The 18,101-nt window shown below is 34.1% G+C and overlaps 1 protein-coding gene across 2 annotated transcripts in view; it reads right to left on the bottom strand.

Annotated features, from left to right (window-relative positions):
- CSMD1 (CUB and Sushi multiple domains 1) overlaps positions 1-18,101 on the bottom strand; it is a 1,163,917-nt gene that overhangs the window by 13,146 nt on the left and 1,132,670 nt on the right. The window contains exons 62-68 of one of the 2 annotated variants that reach the window (XM_038176472.2): positions 15,787-15,860; positions 12,636-12,747; positions 11,358-11,537; positions 6,465-6,509; positions 3,308-3,469; positions 2,097-2,209; positions 1,018-1,105 (exon numbers count right to left, since the gene is read on the bottom strand). In XM_038176472.2, the coding sequence (XP_038032400.1) occupies positions 1,018-1,105; positions 2,097-2,209; positions 3,308-3,469; positions 6,465-6,509; positions 11,358-11,537; positions 12,636-12,747; positions 15,787-15,860 (774 nt within the window). The remainder of the gene's footprint in view (positions 1-1,017; positions 1,106-2,096; positions 2,210-3,307; positions 3,470-6,464; positions 6,510-11,357; positions 11,538-12,635; positions 12,748-15,786; positions 15,861-18,101) is intronic. The other variant, XM_038176473.2, reaches the window with a different exon arrangement.

Genomic DNA, 18,101 nt, shown 5'->3' with positions numbered 1-18,101 from the left:
TGAAATAATATTCAGCTTCAAAAACTGGCAGTTCTTAGGCTGAGAAACTGAAGAGTAAGATCTTTTTGCCTTGTGATTAAACATATATATAGCACTTTAAGAGGTGGCCAACATGAGCAAATCCTTAGGGTAACTGATATCACAGCAGTTAATAGAGTGTAGAAATACAAGGGAGTTTTGGCAGAACTGTAAAAAGCATTGGGTACAGTACCAGTGAAGTTAATGGAACTGAGGCAATTTATAAAATGTAGATACTCTCTGCTATTGACATACTAGCTGGGCTGTCTCTCCATGCAAGCCCAGTACTTTGCTGTGTATATACTACGCTGTAAACATCATGTTCCAGGATCAGGAAATGCAAATGTCCATGTCTGGTATTTTTCAAAACTATTTAATAAGCAAATATTTAATGAGTAAATACTTAAGTAGCTTTTATGACAAAATTATTTTTTAAGTAAAAATAACTAGTTTATCAGCAGCTGCTGGAGTAGTGTTTGAATATATACCTCAGTCATACATTTCATATTTTTGACGGTGAAGTGGAATTCTGTCTAAACACATACATATTCTGAAAAGTACCCTCACCAGAAATAAGCAGTTTCCTAATGAATGTTTAAATCAGTGTCGAATCTTCCTTTTAATTTCCTTTGTGATTCTGATTGCAATTTATGCATTTGAGCAGAAAAAAGCTTTGCATTGTGTGACATGCATTTTATTTTTATTTTTTAATTATATAAAGTGTACACAGAAAAGGAAACAGTTGCAATGGCTCTTTAGGAACATTCTGTATTCATTTCATTAGGTAGCTATGCTACAATAGATGAGATAGTAAAATATTAAGCTGAATGAACTTGGTATTTGAACTGCAGATTTCAAATATGCACTGTATATTTTATAATAGCAATGGCATGAAATAATCATGCTTGCTTCAGCTAGAAAGCTGATGGGAGTCATTTGTTGAATTGGCTCTTGAAAAACCCCCAAATATATATCCTAAAGCTCTATGAATGCATTTACCTTGTCTTTGGAGCATAAATTTTCCAAAGTCTTTTCCATGTATGTCACCTTGATAGGTGAAAACACCTCTTTCAAGCCCTGATGACACCTAGAGTAGGTTGAGGAAGAAGAAAACATAAAATTTATTTCTGATATAAATAAATAAGAATACTTAACCCTTTTTTCTGATTTAGTTATATGAAGTTTTTACAGATTTTTTTTTTCACTTCCTTAGTGATTATGTTTATAGAACATTTATCATTGAAAGTTTGCATCACTGTTACAATTTTAAAATAACACTTGGAATGACTTTAAAACATCTGATGTAAATGCTGGGTTTGAACATTCTTTAATTGATATTAACAGATTTTGTTAAGTGTACAGATGAAGCTGTCAGTCTTTAAAATATTTCCCATAGACAGCAACATGAGGCACAAAAGAAAACTGCAAAGAGGAAAATAACTCTTTTTCTTCAAGATTAAATCGCAACTCTAAGAATCAACATTTAATAAATATTGAGACAATAAAAAAAAATCCTTCAGGTGAAAATTCTAAGTCAAATAAAATAGTCTGTTAAGGTACTACATATTTACCCTCTTCTTTATGCTGAAAAATCATTGTGTAAATAGTTTTCCTGAGATTGACTGAATATGTGCCAAACCTATACTACTCCTCAATATAGGAAAACAGCTGCTATTTCTAATGCAATAGTGTTCATTCTCACTTTCTGTGAAGAACTTCCTGTTATGTATCCCTTCTTAAGGTGAGAGTTCTTTTAACTTTTAATTTTTCTGACAGTGAACTATTTAACAAACAAATAAAGGTAAAATTCCCACTCATGTATAACTACACAAGGCAAAAACATAGCATAATATGCTGATTCACTTCACTTTCCACTTAGTAAGCTAAAAATTCTAATGGGAGTGTGGGAGATAGAAGATTATATACATAATTCGGAAAAGAAAAATAATGTGGTTTCTACGCTGACATCTAGTGTGCTGTATTCAATATTTATAATACAAAAATTGTTTAGTTATATAGGAAATCACAAATTACTTTAAAATTTAAACTTAGCAAGCTATAGTAGTCTGGTTACTTACATAACCATCTAGTGCCCAGTTGTCATTTTCAAACTTGCTTACAAAAATATCACTTTGTCCTTTAATCTGAAAAATTTTCAATAACAAATGGGCTTCTTCTTTCTTGTAAACACCTAGTAATATAAACGACACATGCCTTTTAAACAATTTTTGAACTATTTTATTCAAGTATCATTTCAAAGCCAAGTACATTGCTTTAGAAGTAAAATATTTTGTAAAGAACATGTAAGAACATAATTTTAAAACTTGGATAAAATAAGAGTTTACATTGCTGTAATAACAGGATCTAATTTCATTCATCTTTTGCCCTTTGTCCATACTATAACTGGTAATAAAATGCAAAGATGTTTTTATACTGTTAGATTTTATACATAAATGATCATGAATATCTGTCTTTTCATGCACTATTTCAGTAATTCTGAATACACAGAGAATTACTTTCCTGCTAAGATAAGATTGTCAGTTAGAACTGGAAAAATTTGGATTTTACTGACAACACAACGTTATATTACTCCAGTAAATAACAGTGCTTAAGTGAAAGAAAATTTGCTGTAAGGTAGCCAATAAGGAAATTCTCTCAGAATCCTTTACCTTAAAAGGTACTAATAGCTTATAATGCTCATGTCAAATATAATTATGATCAGAGACTAGATCAGAACATCACGGTGTCAGATTTGAAGAAAGGAATATACAATGTTGATTAAAAGGTATGCATAATTTACTACATACTATTGTATGTCATGCCATTATCAAGACCATATTGTTTTAAAGCAGATGTTTTTTAAAGCAGATCATTGTTGAATAATGGATCTTTTCAATGTTACAGTTCTTAAAATGCTGCATACACTTTGCATATCACAGAATCACCTGTGAGTTTAAAAGGTCAATGCTACCCACCAGTCTGAGATTAATAAAAACAAACAAAAAAATGAACAAACAAAAAACAACCAATGTAAATGTAATGGAAATGAAATGAATAGGAATGAAATTGAAATGTAATGGGAAAAATAGGTGGGTAACTACATAAAAATAACTGAAATACATGGTAAAGTGACTGTTAGTACCTTCCCTTTTGGAAAATAAGCAGAAAAAGATTTTTTAGTGAAAACAAAGTTTTTTGCTTCCTGTTCAAGAGAAAATAGAACAAAAATGATCAAGAAAAAAACAAATGTAAAAAGGACAGATTTTATAACATTGAATTCTGAGCCTACCTGATAGTTTGAGTTGTATGTTGGATGCTTCAGTGAATGTGGCATTTACTTTGCTGCTTGTAGTATTGAACCAATCAACAGTCAGAGTAGCAGGCTGTCTTTTTCCTAAATATTCATAAAACCCTTTCCAGAGTGAATTTATAAAAAATACATCTGAAGGAACTAAAGTGGAAGAATAGAGAAAAGAGAAGAGAAGAGAAGAGAAGAGAAGAGAAGAGAAGAGAAGAGAAGAGAAGAGAAGAGAAGAGAAGAGAAGAGAAGAGAAGAGAAGAGAAGAGAAGAGAAGAGAAGAGAAGAGAAGAGAAGAGAAGAGAAGAGAAGAGAAGAGAAGAGAAGAGAAGAGAAGAGAAGAGAAGAGAAGAGAAGAGAAGAGAAGAGAAGAGAAGAGAAGAGAAGAGAAGAGAAGAGAAGAGAAGAGAAGAGAAGAGAAGAGAAGAGAAGAGAAGAGAAGAAATAAATTACAACAAAGTAGCAATCTTTCTAGACACTCTTACATTCTTCAGTTTCTCTGTCACAGCATCATTCTGCTGTTCTAAGGAGGTATTACAGTAAAAAATTAACAATTGTTAGAACAATATATCTAATGATCTTTCAACACAATTGCCTATCCTATATCATACCTGTCCATCACAATATGTTTTTAAATAATCTCACACTTCATAGCTTGAGTGCTTCAGTCAATGTCCCAAAGACTATGAAAAATGATGGACTCTACCCTTAAAGACCCGTAGCTTTAGGATATGATGAAGAAGAGGGAAGAATATTTTTCAAGTCAGGGATTCCTGGAAGCAGACACTCTTAGGCCACCCTACTTGTTTCATGAACAAAGCAGCGCTGTGTATGACATTCTACTGTTTTCACTGAATTCCAGATACAGCTTAGCACAAGTTTTTATCAGTCTTTTCTCCACACCTTTTCTCCATGCATTATTGCTTAAATTTCAATTGGGATCTCACAATACTTAAAGATAATATATTTCCTGAGAACATATTAATTTTGTAAAGTATCTTTTAGACTTTTTTTTTTTCCTAGATATTTCTCATTGCTTTCCTACAATAGTTACTTACAGTAAATTTGAAACCTGACATTTAAAAAATGTTAAAATTATTTTTATTGGTCTTTTATTATTTGCTGTTAATTAAAATGTATCTGAATTTATCCCTGTGAAGGTGAACATCTAGTATTACATGTTACAGTTCTGACAGGTTAGTACCTGTTATAAGACTTTTATAAAGGAGCTGACACCACACTTCTGTTTCCACATTTAACATCTTCAATGTCTAGTATCTTTGACTGTTTTAACTGCCCATAATATGTGTTAATCTTTGTCCCATAGAAGTTGCTGAGGAATCTTAGTGGCTCTGACTCAATTCTGTCCAGCCCTTACAATGTCTGCCTTTCCCACACAATATAGAAATGTAGAATTAGTAAAATTAACTTTGTGGTTATTATATGAACTCTACACCAACTGCAGATTATCCTCCAAACGTAAGGAATGGGAAAATCCGTAGCTACTAATTAAAACAGCTTCCTAACAATTTTTGCAAAGGCTATACAAAGCAGTGAGAACCATAGGAATCATACACAATATTATAGTTGCTAAACTTCACATGGGTATTGTGAGAACTCATTATTTACAATTTATATTCTATTACAATTTACAGTACTGTTAAAATGGTATTACTATTTCTTATAAAAACTATAACTAGAAAAAATAGTAATTTAATAAACAATATCATTTCTATTCAGACATCTGAAGATTGAAAATGACAACATTAATTTATTCCGTTACAAAAACTGTAGTTGACAAATATTAGCTTAATCCCATAAAATATAGATAGCAATAAATGAAATTCAACCAAAAGACAAGATAACAAGGTAAAGAAAATGCTCCAAAATACAGTGTTCTATACTTAATAGAATTCACAATTTTAAAAGACATAATAACAGTGCAGACTTGATTTTTTTTAAAAATAGGTTTTTTAAAAAATATATTTAAAAAAATGCTTTTGTTAATTACTGGCATTTATTACACAGATTCAATTCTCTAATCACCATTATTTGCATGATCAATTAATTATTTATCAAAATTGGTCATAAGGGACATGATATGGTGTGAACTAACACTGATGCTCTGCATAGTGAATGTATTTGACTTGGTCTATAATTTAATTTGGCATTGAACTTCAAAACCTGTGTGGTATCAGATTAATGCATACCTTAGCAGTGTGGTGATGAGAATCCTATAATAAATTAAGATGGTATATTAATTATAATGAATGCACATTACCTCCCAAATTGCTGCAAGTCTATAGAAGTGATGTATTTGAAAAGAACTCATTTCAGATTTCACCTGACATGCTCACTAATATCACTGGCAAGGTTATTTATTAGCAGAAATACCTTTTTATCCCATCTATTCTACAGAGTCCTTCCATGAATTGCTGTGACTGTTAAGCATTCATCTTGTTTTCCCTGATGTTTGCTAAAACTCAGAATATACAGTTGCAAGCTAATTTATTTGGTAAAAAATCTGCTTATAGTTAAATTGGTAAAAATTTAACTTTTTAGTTTAACTTTTTTTTTTTTTTAAAAAAGGTCTCTTCTTCTAAAAATGACTGAACATGAGAAGATCTACAAAAAGGAATTATCAGAGGTATTTCAATATTTTTTCAATATTTTGTCAGTGGCAGGAGGACAAAGTTGACTGCACACATATGGCCCATACCATTTGGGAAAACCTGACTTAGAATACCTATGAAATGACGGTCAAGAAAAATGTAAAAGACAAAACTTTGAATCCAACCCTTAAAATTGTAGTCTATGCTCATAAGGCTCTCCATTATAGCAATCTCTCTGATATAAAACTCCTTCAAATCTACTTCTTATATATGCTTTATGCTTTTGGCTTGACAATTTTTTTTGTGCGGTTCACAGAATTGGTATTGTAGAAACTATTAAAATTTTGTTTTGGAAATAACTTCATAGAGTAGGTTTAACATGGTACTTATCATGAGTGACTTCAACATTTATATTCCTTTGAAATTAGTTATAAAATACCTAAGTTAAATACTGGTAATAGTTTTATCATCCATAGCAACCTAAGGTGTGAATCAGTTTAATTTATTTAGATCTAAAACTGTTCTTGTATACAAACCTGGAGTTTTAGTTATTGTTTCATTAACTTCTCTGACTCCTTTACCTACAAGTAAAAAGACAAATTATCATTTTCATGAACATATTTGATATTTTTTAATAGAATGTTAAAACAATGTCTGATTGTTGCAATTATCCCTTATCCAATAAAGTTATTTTTAAAACAGAAATAACTGAAGTCTTGAATACTTTACATGTTCAAACCTATACACTTAAATGAAAGCCATCAGAAAATAATTTAGGAAAACAACATTTTTAGTGTGAAAAGTGGTCTGATTAGCCAATTATTTTATACAGTTAGGCCTATAATTTTATATCAGTGCTATAAAAGAGAGCCTTATAGGGGGGACAAATACTGTATATAATTACTCATAATATATTAAATATAATTAAAACTGTGTTAAAAAAGGTTGATACATTTATGACACAAACCAGCAAAAGCCAAATAGCTAGATCAAAATGACAGTATCAGATATCATGGGAAAGAATCATAACTGGTATATTTTTCTGTACTTCTAGTGCACTCAGCAGAGTTAAATTCTTTGATGGCACCTAAGGTTCTGGCCTCATATTGTTGGTCATTTAAAAAAAACAACTAGTAATAGATTCTGTCTTGCGTGGTTTGTGTTTGGTTTGGTTTGTTGTTTTTTCTTGTTTTCTTTTTTTGTATGTTTTTTCTTTAGTAGCAGAAATTCAATGATTAGACTGACTAAGTGCTAAAATAGCATAAAAATGTGAGGTACATAAAAAATCATACCTAAAGACTGCATGCAAAGAAAAATTGTATTAGTTTATATAAACCTCTTCTGCATTTTCTTAAAAAAATCAACAAAAAACATCTATCGTTTATCTCACTGTATTAGTTATATATTACCCCTAAAAAATCATCCTTTATGGATCTACAGTAAGATAAATTTTTATGGGTAGATCATACTTCTCAATGCTGAAACAAAAAAAACATACCTTTAAGAAAAATAAAATACTGTTCAGCCCTCAAATCTATTTAGAGTTCTTTGACACATTAGAATTAAATGTGTTGCATGCATCTTTCCCACGTATCTGATTGTTTTTTACTTTGCTCATATTCTAAATGTTTTTTGTTGTAGTTGTTTGTTTGTTTGTTTTTTTTATTTCTATGTATTGGGAATGTATAGCCATGTTTATTTACATATAAAGGCCAAATTTAGCCCTCACAATTACAAACTTAGAGTTATATTAGCAAAACAATATGAAATTTATATGGCTGTAAATAAAAGTGAAACCTGGTGCAAAGATTTATTTTAATTTTAAAATATTTTGTTCATTTTTATTTTAGAAGTTTCTCTTAGACAAAAATCACACCTGAATGAATCTAAAAGTCAACTCCTGTGAAATACTTTTATAATACAATCATGCATTAAACACTGAACACATTGAAATACTCTTTAAAACTATGCCAAAAAGATTAGGAAGAATACAGTTAAAAGTAATACTTTATATTATTTTTTCATTTGCTTTTAAGGAATAAACTTATGTATGTGTGCCTGTGCATTTACATACATATACTCCTATGTCTTCCTCCATGAGCTCCAGATGCTATGCTTACTTTGACTTTTTAAACTATTGGTAAAAAAACATTTCATAACATAAGGTAACATAAGGTAAAAAACATTTCATAAAGTAAACACTTTCTGGGTAGCAAGCTTATTAGCAGAGCTTTGAAGTAGGTTTAGTGGGGGAAGAGGATGTACCTCTGAGTAACGGAAAAGAAACAGGGAACAGAAACACTTTAGGAAGCAACAGGAAAATATCTGTGAATTGTCAGAAAGGAATTAGGAAGGGCTCCTCTAAAAAGGTGATACAGTCAATATCCCAGCTGAAATGCCTCTACAGTAGTGCACACAGCATAGGAAATGAGCAGGAGGAGATAGAAGCCACAATGCAATCAGAAAACTATGACCTAATTGCTATAACAGAAACATGTTTGGACAAATCACACAACTGGAACACTGCAATCAAGGGAAGGAGATGCAGAGGTGTTGCCCTCTATGTTAAGACATGGATAGATTGCAAAAGAGCTGCCTCTCAGAAACAGCCACAGACAGGTTGAGAGCTTGTGGGTAAAAGTTAAGGACCAGACTAGTAAGATGTCCAGTAAGGACACCTTGTGGTTGGGGTCTACTACAGGCCACCTGACAAGACCTTCTTGTTTCAGCTACAAGAAGCAACATGCTCACAGGCTCTCATCCTGATGGGCGTTTCAACCACCCAGATGTCTGCTAGAAAAGCTACATAGCAGGCCATAAGCAATCCAGCAGACTCCTGGATTGTGTCAAGGATAACTTCCTGGTCCAGGATTACACAAACTAACCAGAGGATAAGTGTTACTGGACCTAATGCTCACCAGTGTGGAGGAACTCATTAAAGACTTGGAGATGAGGGGCAGTCTGGGTTGTAGCAACCATGTCTTGGTTGAGTTCATGATCTTGAGGAATGTGGCCTGGCAAAGAGAAATGTCTTTAGAGGTGTTGAAGACCAGGTTAGATGAGGCCCTGAGCAACCCGATCTAGTGGGCAGCATCCCTGCCTATGGCAGAGGGGTTGGAACTATGTGATTTTTGAGGTCCCTTCCAACCCAAGCCATTCTATGGTTCTATGAAAAGTCAAGACCCCAAACTTTCAAAGAGTGAACTTCCAGCTGTTTAAAGACCTAGTGGATGTGATCCCCTGGGATACTGTCCTTAGGGACAGAGGAACTGCTCAGAGCTGGCAGCTCTTTTAGGGTACTGTTCTTAGAGTGGAATAGCTCTCCATCCCCACATGTAAGAAATCAAGCAGGGAAGGCAGAAAACCAACATGGCTGAGCAAGAACCTGTTGGTCAAACTGAGGCACAAGAAGGAAATGCACAGTCAGTGGGAGCAAAAACATGTGGCCTAGGAAGAGTACAGAGATGCTGTCAAGATGTGCAGAGATGGGATCAGGAAAGCCAAGGCACAGATGGAATTAAACTTGGCAAGGGATGCAAAGAAAAACAAGAAGGGCTTCTATAGGTGCATTGGCCAGAAAAAAAAAAAAAAAAAAAAAAAAAAGCCAAGGAGAATGTACCCCCTCTGATAAATAAGAAGGAAAAACGCAAAACAACAGACATGGGGAAGGCTGAGGTAATCAACAACTTATTTGCCACAGTCTTCACTGCCAGTCAGGCTTCCCACGTCCCTTGAGTGGGGGAACAAAGTCCCTCCCACTGTAAGCAAAGAGCAGGTATAAGACAACCTGATGAAACTGAACAGGTATGAGTCTATAGGTCCCAATGTCATGCATCCCTGGGCCCTGAGGGAACTGGCTGATGTAGTTGCCAAGACATTCTCCAACGTATTTGCAACATCAAGGCAGTCAGGTGAAGTCCCCAGTGACAGGAAAAAAGGAAACATCACTCCCATTTTTACAAAGGGTAGAAAAGACATGGGGGGCTATGAACTGGTAAGCAACTGTGGAAGAGATCCTCCTGAAAGCAATGTTAAGGCACATGCAAGACAAGGTGATCCAAGACAACTAGCATGGTTTCACCAAGGATAAATCCTGCCTGACCAATCTGGTGGCCTCCTATGATAGAGTGACTGCATCAGTTAATAAGGGAAGATTGACCGATGCCATCTATCTGGACTTCTGTAAGGCTTTGAGATCCTGATCTCTAAGTTGGAGAGAGACATATTGAAAGTTGGGCCATTTGGTTGATAAGGAATTGGCTTGACGGCTGAAGCCAGAAGAGTTGTGGTCAATGGCTCCATATCCATATCCAGGTGGAGGCCAGTGATGAGTGGTGTCCTTCAGGAGTCTGTCTTGGGACCAGTGCTGTTTAGTATCTTTTTCAACGACTTGGAGGAATCTAGTGCACCCTCAAGCAAGTCTGCATATGACACAAGCTGAGCTGTGCAGTTGATATTAAAGAAGGAAGAGATGCCATTCAGAGGAACCTGGACAAGCTTGAGTGGGCCCAAGAGAACTGAGGGAGGTTCAATAAGTCCAAGTGCAAGGTGCTGCACCTGGGTCAGGGCAATGACATAAGGACAGACTGGGAGGAGAACTCACCGAGAGCAGCCCTGCAGAGAAGGCCTTGGGGTTCTGGTGGATGAAAAGCTCAACATGAGCCAGCAGTGTGTGCTTGCAGCCCAGAAGGCCAACTGCATCCCGGGCTGCATCAACAGAGAGCCAGCAGGGCAAGGGAGGTGATTGCCCCCTCTGCTCTGCCCTTGTGAGGTCCCACTTGGAGTGCTGAGTCCAGCTCTGGGACCCCCAGCACAGGAAAGACATGGACCTGTTAGAGTGGGTCCAGATGAAGGCCATGAAGATGATCAGAGGGCTGGAGCACTTCTTGTATGAAGAAATACTGAGAGAGCTGTGGATGTTCAGCCTGGAGAAGAGAAGGATCCCGGGAGACCTCCTTGTGGCTTTTCAGTACTTAAAAGGGGGGTTATAAAAAACATGGAGTGTGACTTCTTACTTGGACAGATAACAATAGGACAAGAGGAAATGGTTTTAAACTGAAAGAGGGTAGATTTAGGTTAGATGTTAGGAGGAAGTTCTTCACTCAGAGGGTGGTGAGGCACTGGAACAGATTGCCCAGAGAAGTTGTGGATGCCCCATCCCTGGAGGTGTTCAAGGCCAGGTTGGATGGGGCCCTGGGCAACCTGATCTAGTGGGTGGCATCTCTGCCCATGGCAGGGGTGTTGGAGCTAGATGGTCTTTGATGTCCCTTCCAACCCAAGCCATTCTAGGATTCTATCATTCTGTTGTGTCATATGCATTTTTAAACAGCAATTGTGAAATATTCGATCCTACTATATAAAATAAAAATGTCACAGATAATGAAATCTGACCGAGTAGAGCACAATATATCACTCATGTAATGACTTACTTTTACAAATAGGAGATTTTCCTGTCCATTTCATATCTGGTTTACATGTCCGATGTTCTGATCCACCAGCAAGAAAAAATCCTGGCTGACAGGTATACACCAAAGTATATCCTAAAGTAGGAAGATCTATTGCTTTCACATCTACATGTGCCGGTGTCTCTGGCTGCCTACAAGCATGAGCTGCAAAGGGTTTTTAAGAGTTAGAAAAAGTGGTGGCAAACAGTGTCCATAGGATTAGTGTATTAAATTTAAAACAAACGCACACATGCCAACTTACTCCCTTTTATTCCGTAAGCTCGTACACCTTTTAGAAATGTTACTATACTCCATGTGTATGCTTTTTTTAGTGTGGGAAGATGGAAATGATACTATCAGATATTCTTGTGCAAAACTAAATCATGATAGCAAGACTGAAAACTGTTACAATGAAGAGAAGCATGTGCTATTGCATATGTCCTGTGAATTTTTGTACTGTCACAGCTTCAAGCATCACTGCCATTTTAAAGAGTCTTGAAAATTAGAGTGGTTACTGTGTTAAATAAATTCATTATAAATTTCAAATGACATAAAAGTTCCATAGGAAGGCTTTATCATAGTACACTGATTATAACAGATACTGTTGCTCAGTATGCTTCTTCCTCTGTGCTCCGGTGCATTAATTTACAACAATACGAAGTTAATTTTAAATAGGATAAGAATCTAAGGTTATTCTCATTAAATATTTTTAGCTTAGATGAGTGTATTTTAATACAATAGTTATTCAATGTCCATAAAGACATAAATGCAGTAATCATTTATATATCCATACATAACCCAGAAAAGCTGAATTTTGTTAAGTTGTTTATAATTTACAATATCTAGCCAACAGAATAGTCCCATGCATATTTCAGGTGCCTGTTCACTAATTATCCAGTATACACACAAAAAAAGATATATTAACTTAAAGCACCTAATGCAGTGGGTTAATGAGGAAAACTTTTCTGAATAAAAATTATTGTATAATAATAATACTATTGTATCATAATACAATAATATTTGTATAAGTATTTCTAATTAAATTGCTGTGAACCTCAAGAAGAAAATATTATCTGAAAAATCTTTCTTCAAAGTAATATTCTGAATACATCTTTGTTCTTAGAATAGAAAGAAAAAAAGAATACAGTTAAATAAATTTGACTTTTTTGTAACATAGTATTTACTAAGAATTTACACATGCATCAGCCTGTAGCTCTTTCAAAATTGCACAGCATACAAACTCAGATAAGAAAACAGACTTACGAATACATTCAGACTGTATGCCACTCCAAGTTAAGTTAGCAAGACAAGAACGGGTGGTAGATCCCTGAATATGATAACCTTTCCTGCATCTGAAAAAGACTGTGCTCCCAACCTAAGGATCAAAACAGAATATTAGATGAAAGAGGTATCCATCATCTGCAGATAGATATCAAGACCGTGATAAACTAGCAGAGATTTTTTTTTCAAAAAGTGTCCTCTGTTTACAGTATTTAAGTTTTTGCATGAGATGAAAATCTCGAGTAACTCATCTTCCATAACCTTATTTGAAAGCAGTATGTTGAAAAATATTGACAAGGCTGTGTGCATGGAAAAGAACAAGACATGCATTTCAGTTTATTACTTTGCTAGTGTAACAGAAACAAACTAAATGACAGAGATGTACCTCTCTGTATATCACTGCATATATTCAATTTAATTTGACAATTAAGTCTGTTTTAAAGGTTTCTCATTGTGTGACTTCATTAAAATTATTTTTAAGGGAAAAAAGGAAAAAAAAATGCAAGGAACAGTTGCATCCATAACTAAATTCCAGAAAACTCCAGGTCGCAATTCTTCACATTGTATTTGTTACTATTAAGTACGTAAGTTTTACTGGAGATGTTCAACTCACAAAGAAATGGTTTGGAAGCCTTTCTATGGTCAACTGTGATATGACCTTTCCAGAAGAAAAATAACTATGAAAACTCTACTTAGGCATGTTTTGAGGAAAGAAAAGCATGAAATCTGAATAAAAATGTGAAAGTGATGAAGGAAGACCTTTCATAGTATAATGGAATTATTGATGGCATTGACAAAAGTAACCAGGGTGCTACTGCAGCCCAAGACATTTGAGGATGTGGGGCTGACCAGTAAGACATTGCTCTAGTTTTCCATAAAATACTTTGTCAATACTTATGATAAGGCAACAACAAAAGTTAATATTATTATTAACATCACACAGATAAATGCAAGCAAGTTTCAAAAGCACTAATCAGTGCATAACAGTAAAATAGCTTGCAGGTATATAAATGCAGATTACTCTACACTGCAAAATTCAGTGAATGACTTCAATGGACATTAAAAACAGGCATTAGTTTCAAAAATAGCTACTTAAGTTAACTATACAATTAGGTACCTAAAAACAGATTATCATCATGATAGATGTTCAGCAAATGTAACTTCAGGTCTTCCTGAAATGGCTTGGGAAATCTACTGCTATTGTTAAAGGTCAAATTATTGACATAGCTTTGTAGACATATCTATTTATTACTATTTTTAAGCATATTCATCTCTCTGTCATGCCAAGGACACACAGCATGTCTAGGAGAGAGTAGAATATAGTCTAGCTAGTTTTGATTGTCATTTTGATTCATGTAAAATTACCAAGTGTGACACCAGTAAGCTGCAAATATTTCCTTGCTGATCCAAAAGATGAAGAAAAAAAAAATCTTGCCTAGGTACAAGGTAGTTACAGAGTTATATTTTTTTTTTCTCATTTTACTGGAAAAAAAAAGAAAAAGTAAAAACAAAAGCAGTCTACTCTTTTTGTAATTCTTTAATGAAAAGAAAAAATGCATTGGAACTATTTGCAATAGTCACAGGGCAGGGAAACAGGAATGTCATAAAATGAAGCAGGACACCAGATGAATTGGTCAAGAAGTGATGTTTGTAGGTTGGGAAAAAAAACAAACAAAAAAAAACTATGAAAGTCAGCTGCCTGTTATCGAACCTGTTAGTAATAAGGAAAGACTGTTAAAATTTATTAAATTTGGTTAAGTCATATAAACTGGCATACTTACATATGCAAATAAAAAATAATCCACCTCACTAGTATTAAGGTAGGTCTACATCTTGTTGTAGCAGTGATCCAACCACAGTAATGTCTATATGCACAACTTTAACATGGTTATTACTATTTGAGTTTGAGAGTGAAAGCAAGTTTTTGATAAAGATTATGTCTAGAACAGATGGAGACCTACTATTGCTTCTAAAAGTGAAGTATTCAACTGAAATTAGATCAATGAACTGTACAGTATAGTTCTTGTATTAATATCAAAGACAACTAATAAAGCAGATTAAAGTGGGAAAGGAAAACAAAGCAAAACAAAATAAACAGATTTAATTAGGTACAAAGATTAGAGCTGTTTTTGAAGACATGACAGAGGGAGGTACAAGTGCAAGATGCAGCAACTGCACCTATTACCAGAAGATCCATCCTGGGGGTGAGGCCACAAGACATGGCTAGGGGAAAAGTGCCTTGTCACTTGTGAGCCAGGCAGGAGTTGAAGGTGAAGAAAGAAGCTCACAGCCACAGAAGTGACAGACAGCACAATTGCAGGAGAGGGAGGGCATAAGCATGGGGATTAACAGATATGGTTTTTTAAATAACATTTCTAACTTGATCATAATGGCACACTGTCCTAGGTGCAGAAATAAGCAGGAAACCCAAGCAGCACATATTTCAGATTCTAATCACAAATATTTGTACCTGAAGAATCTACAGACATTAAGTTAATCAGTGTAATAACAACTGTGAATTGGTCATTTTTGCATCTACTTTTATTTTCTCAGTCACTTTTATGACTGTCACGTGGTAAACTAATATCCTGTGAGGAATTTGGAAATTATAAAAAGAATATTCATCACAAAGAACATGGATCCACCACATAGAACGATTTTGTCTTCTCTGACATTGAATAAAATGTAACATAAATTGCTAGTTTAGGAAAGCCGCTTTCTGACTTTTTCTCAAGGACTACATGGCCTTTGGATCAGACAGGTCTTCAGTTGTTAGGTATTTACTGACTATTCATCAATGTAAGAAAGAATTATGATCATAAAGCAAAGTAATTATATCATGTCATATCATATTAGGTAATCAATTTATAAATAGTTCTCCCTATTGAAGTCTCCTGAAGGACTGAATACATGATATATTGCAAGGTTAGAAGTTCTTTCTTTAAACTGCATAAAAAAAAAAAAAAAACAAAAACAAAAACAAACTCAGAATGAAGCCTAAGCTTTTATTAAAAAGGAGTGGAAATTTCCAAAGGTTTACATTAGACAATGATGCCTACATATAATTCAATATGTCTGAGGTTATTAAATGCATCTTCAATTTATGAATCTAATAAATAAAAGAAAGAATTACCTCATAACCTCTGGAACTGTTTTGTATTCCAAAATGTGGAGTGCCAGGGTCTGTACATGCATTGTGAGCTGGATCTAATGTAAAATGTGAAACATGACATATTATTATTGCATAGAAAGATTAGTCTAAAATTGTTTGCAAAGATTAAGTCATGTCATCAATGTCTAGCAATGACAAGAATCACATTTTTTAATGCACCTGTGTATTTCTATGTATTAAACTCTTATTTCCAATTACATTTCAAAGATAGATTACAGTACTGTTTCAGTACATTGCCAATATTTAAGGGTATTTTTTGCAGGTACCTTTGGCAATGTAGACTTCAAAATTAGGATTGCATTCATTTTTACTAAACTTCTAAACTTTTTTGAATACATAGCATATCTCATCCTCCTGAAATACCATCCACAATTCAGATGGAACATACACAGAAGTATTTTCCTTCTTTTCTTTTCCAAGCAACAACTGATTAAATCAGAAATTCTAACCAAAATAAAAGAAAATGAATCAAAAAAGCTGCTTTTTTATAGCAAGTCAAGTGTTTCAAATGGACTATTTTCTCAGCTGTTGTTGGAGAATAAAAATATAGCCCTCTTCCCAAACAAGAAAGGTTTATCTAATTATATGATCCTAATTTTTACAAGTATATCTTAACACAGCCTGAAATTATTTTTGACATTTCATCAATGTTCCCTTTGCATTCTGATGGTGTATTTTCTTAAAGCATGTCCTTTCAAATCCACCAGGGGATGGGATCTAATCTGATGAATCCCTTTGTACTATGTGACTCCCTCTTGGCAACCAAGTCTGCTTTTGTGATGACACTACAACTTGAAGAATATAATTTGGGCCTATACTTCATCTGTAACAATTTTTAGCTTTCTGTAAAGGAAAAACTGGTACATAAAACTGACACATAAAACATATGCCATTTCACTCTCAGTCAACTTCCATTTTCAGGATTGACCATCATTAGAGCATTACAATTCAACTGGACTGATATTTACTAAAAGCTCCAACACTTCGGTAGACATTGACCTAATATGCAAGAATAAAAATTAAACACATTTAGCAGCTCAGGGACTTCTTACAAATTATGATCAGCTGGAATACTACTGATTATAGAAACATGAAGTCAAATTGACTTTTTAAAGATTCAATCTTTTTAAAGATTTGTTTCATCTGAAAAATCAGTGGGGGAAAAAAAGAAAGCATTCTCACACTGTTTTAAGGAAATGACAAATATCCAGGAATAGAACAGCTTGTCATCATTTGCTATTATATGGTATTTTAGTCAATAGTTCTATTGTTCACAGGTCTTAATTTTCAAATTGCTTAATAATGATATCTGTAAATATTTTAGGTGCTCCTAGGTTTTCCTATTATAACAGCATAAAAAGTACTATTTCTGATGCAGTATTTTTCATCTATTTCTATATTATGCTATATAAACAGAAATGTCATTATTACAGTTTCAAATTTGATTCTTCACATTTTGTTTTTGTAAACCTTGTCTCACTTAAAAAAACAGATTGCCCAATTCATAAAAACTATGGACAGAAGGAATTATGAATTAATTTTGAAGAATTGTATTGAGTGTTAACATTTTAATTTACAAATACAGGCTGCTTTCAATAGTCACACTTGCCACCTTCTCCCAGAGAATGCAACCTGGCTCTTGCATAGAGCCAATATCTCAGTCACAGAAAAACTTATAATTGGACTACAGTCTATGTCTGAAAAGATTTATAGAAATATCAAAGAGGACTTTTTTCTATTATCACACCAAAATCATTTTCTCTAGCAAGTCACCCCAAGTTGGATCAAACACTGATGTCAGTGGGAGTTACAGGTGTCCAGCATTTCTCTCAGTTAATCTGATTATGTAACAAGCTAAAAGCCTACCACTTGCACATCAGTCAATGAGAAACTGATAGTGCTTGGCAGTTTATCAGAATTTCAAAAGATCAGACCCTGGACACCTCATCCTTTTGAGCTGTATCAGTCAGTTTCACAAGTTCCAAAAAGCTTTTTCATTTAGGATTGATTCTGACAAATGCCTTTAACTCTCCAGTGACAGAACCCAGTCTTTAATCTACCAAAGTCTTCTGTGTATCTAAAAGACTCTAAAAATAGATGGAATAAATTTATGCACTTGCACTTACTGACGTTCTGCATTTCCAGCAGACATGCAATCATGTAAATTTACAAATTACTTCATATGTGATTGTGTTTATCCTAGATTTTTTATACTCAAAATATAACCTTATTTATCTAGTTCTTTTTATATTACACAGAAGTTTTCTATATTTGGA

Source organism: Anas platyrhynchos, chromosome 3, assembly GCF_047663525.1.
Source record: "Anas platyrhynchos isolate ZD024472 breed Pekin duck chromosome 3, IASCAAS_PekinDuck_T2T, whole genome shotgun sequence".
Taxonomy (NCBI): Eukaryota; Metazoa; Chordata; class Aves; order Anseriformes; family Anatidae; genus Anas; species Anas platyrhynchos.
This window is presented reverse-complemented; position numbering and strand designations above follow the sequence as displayed.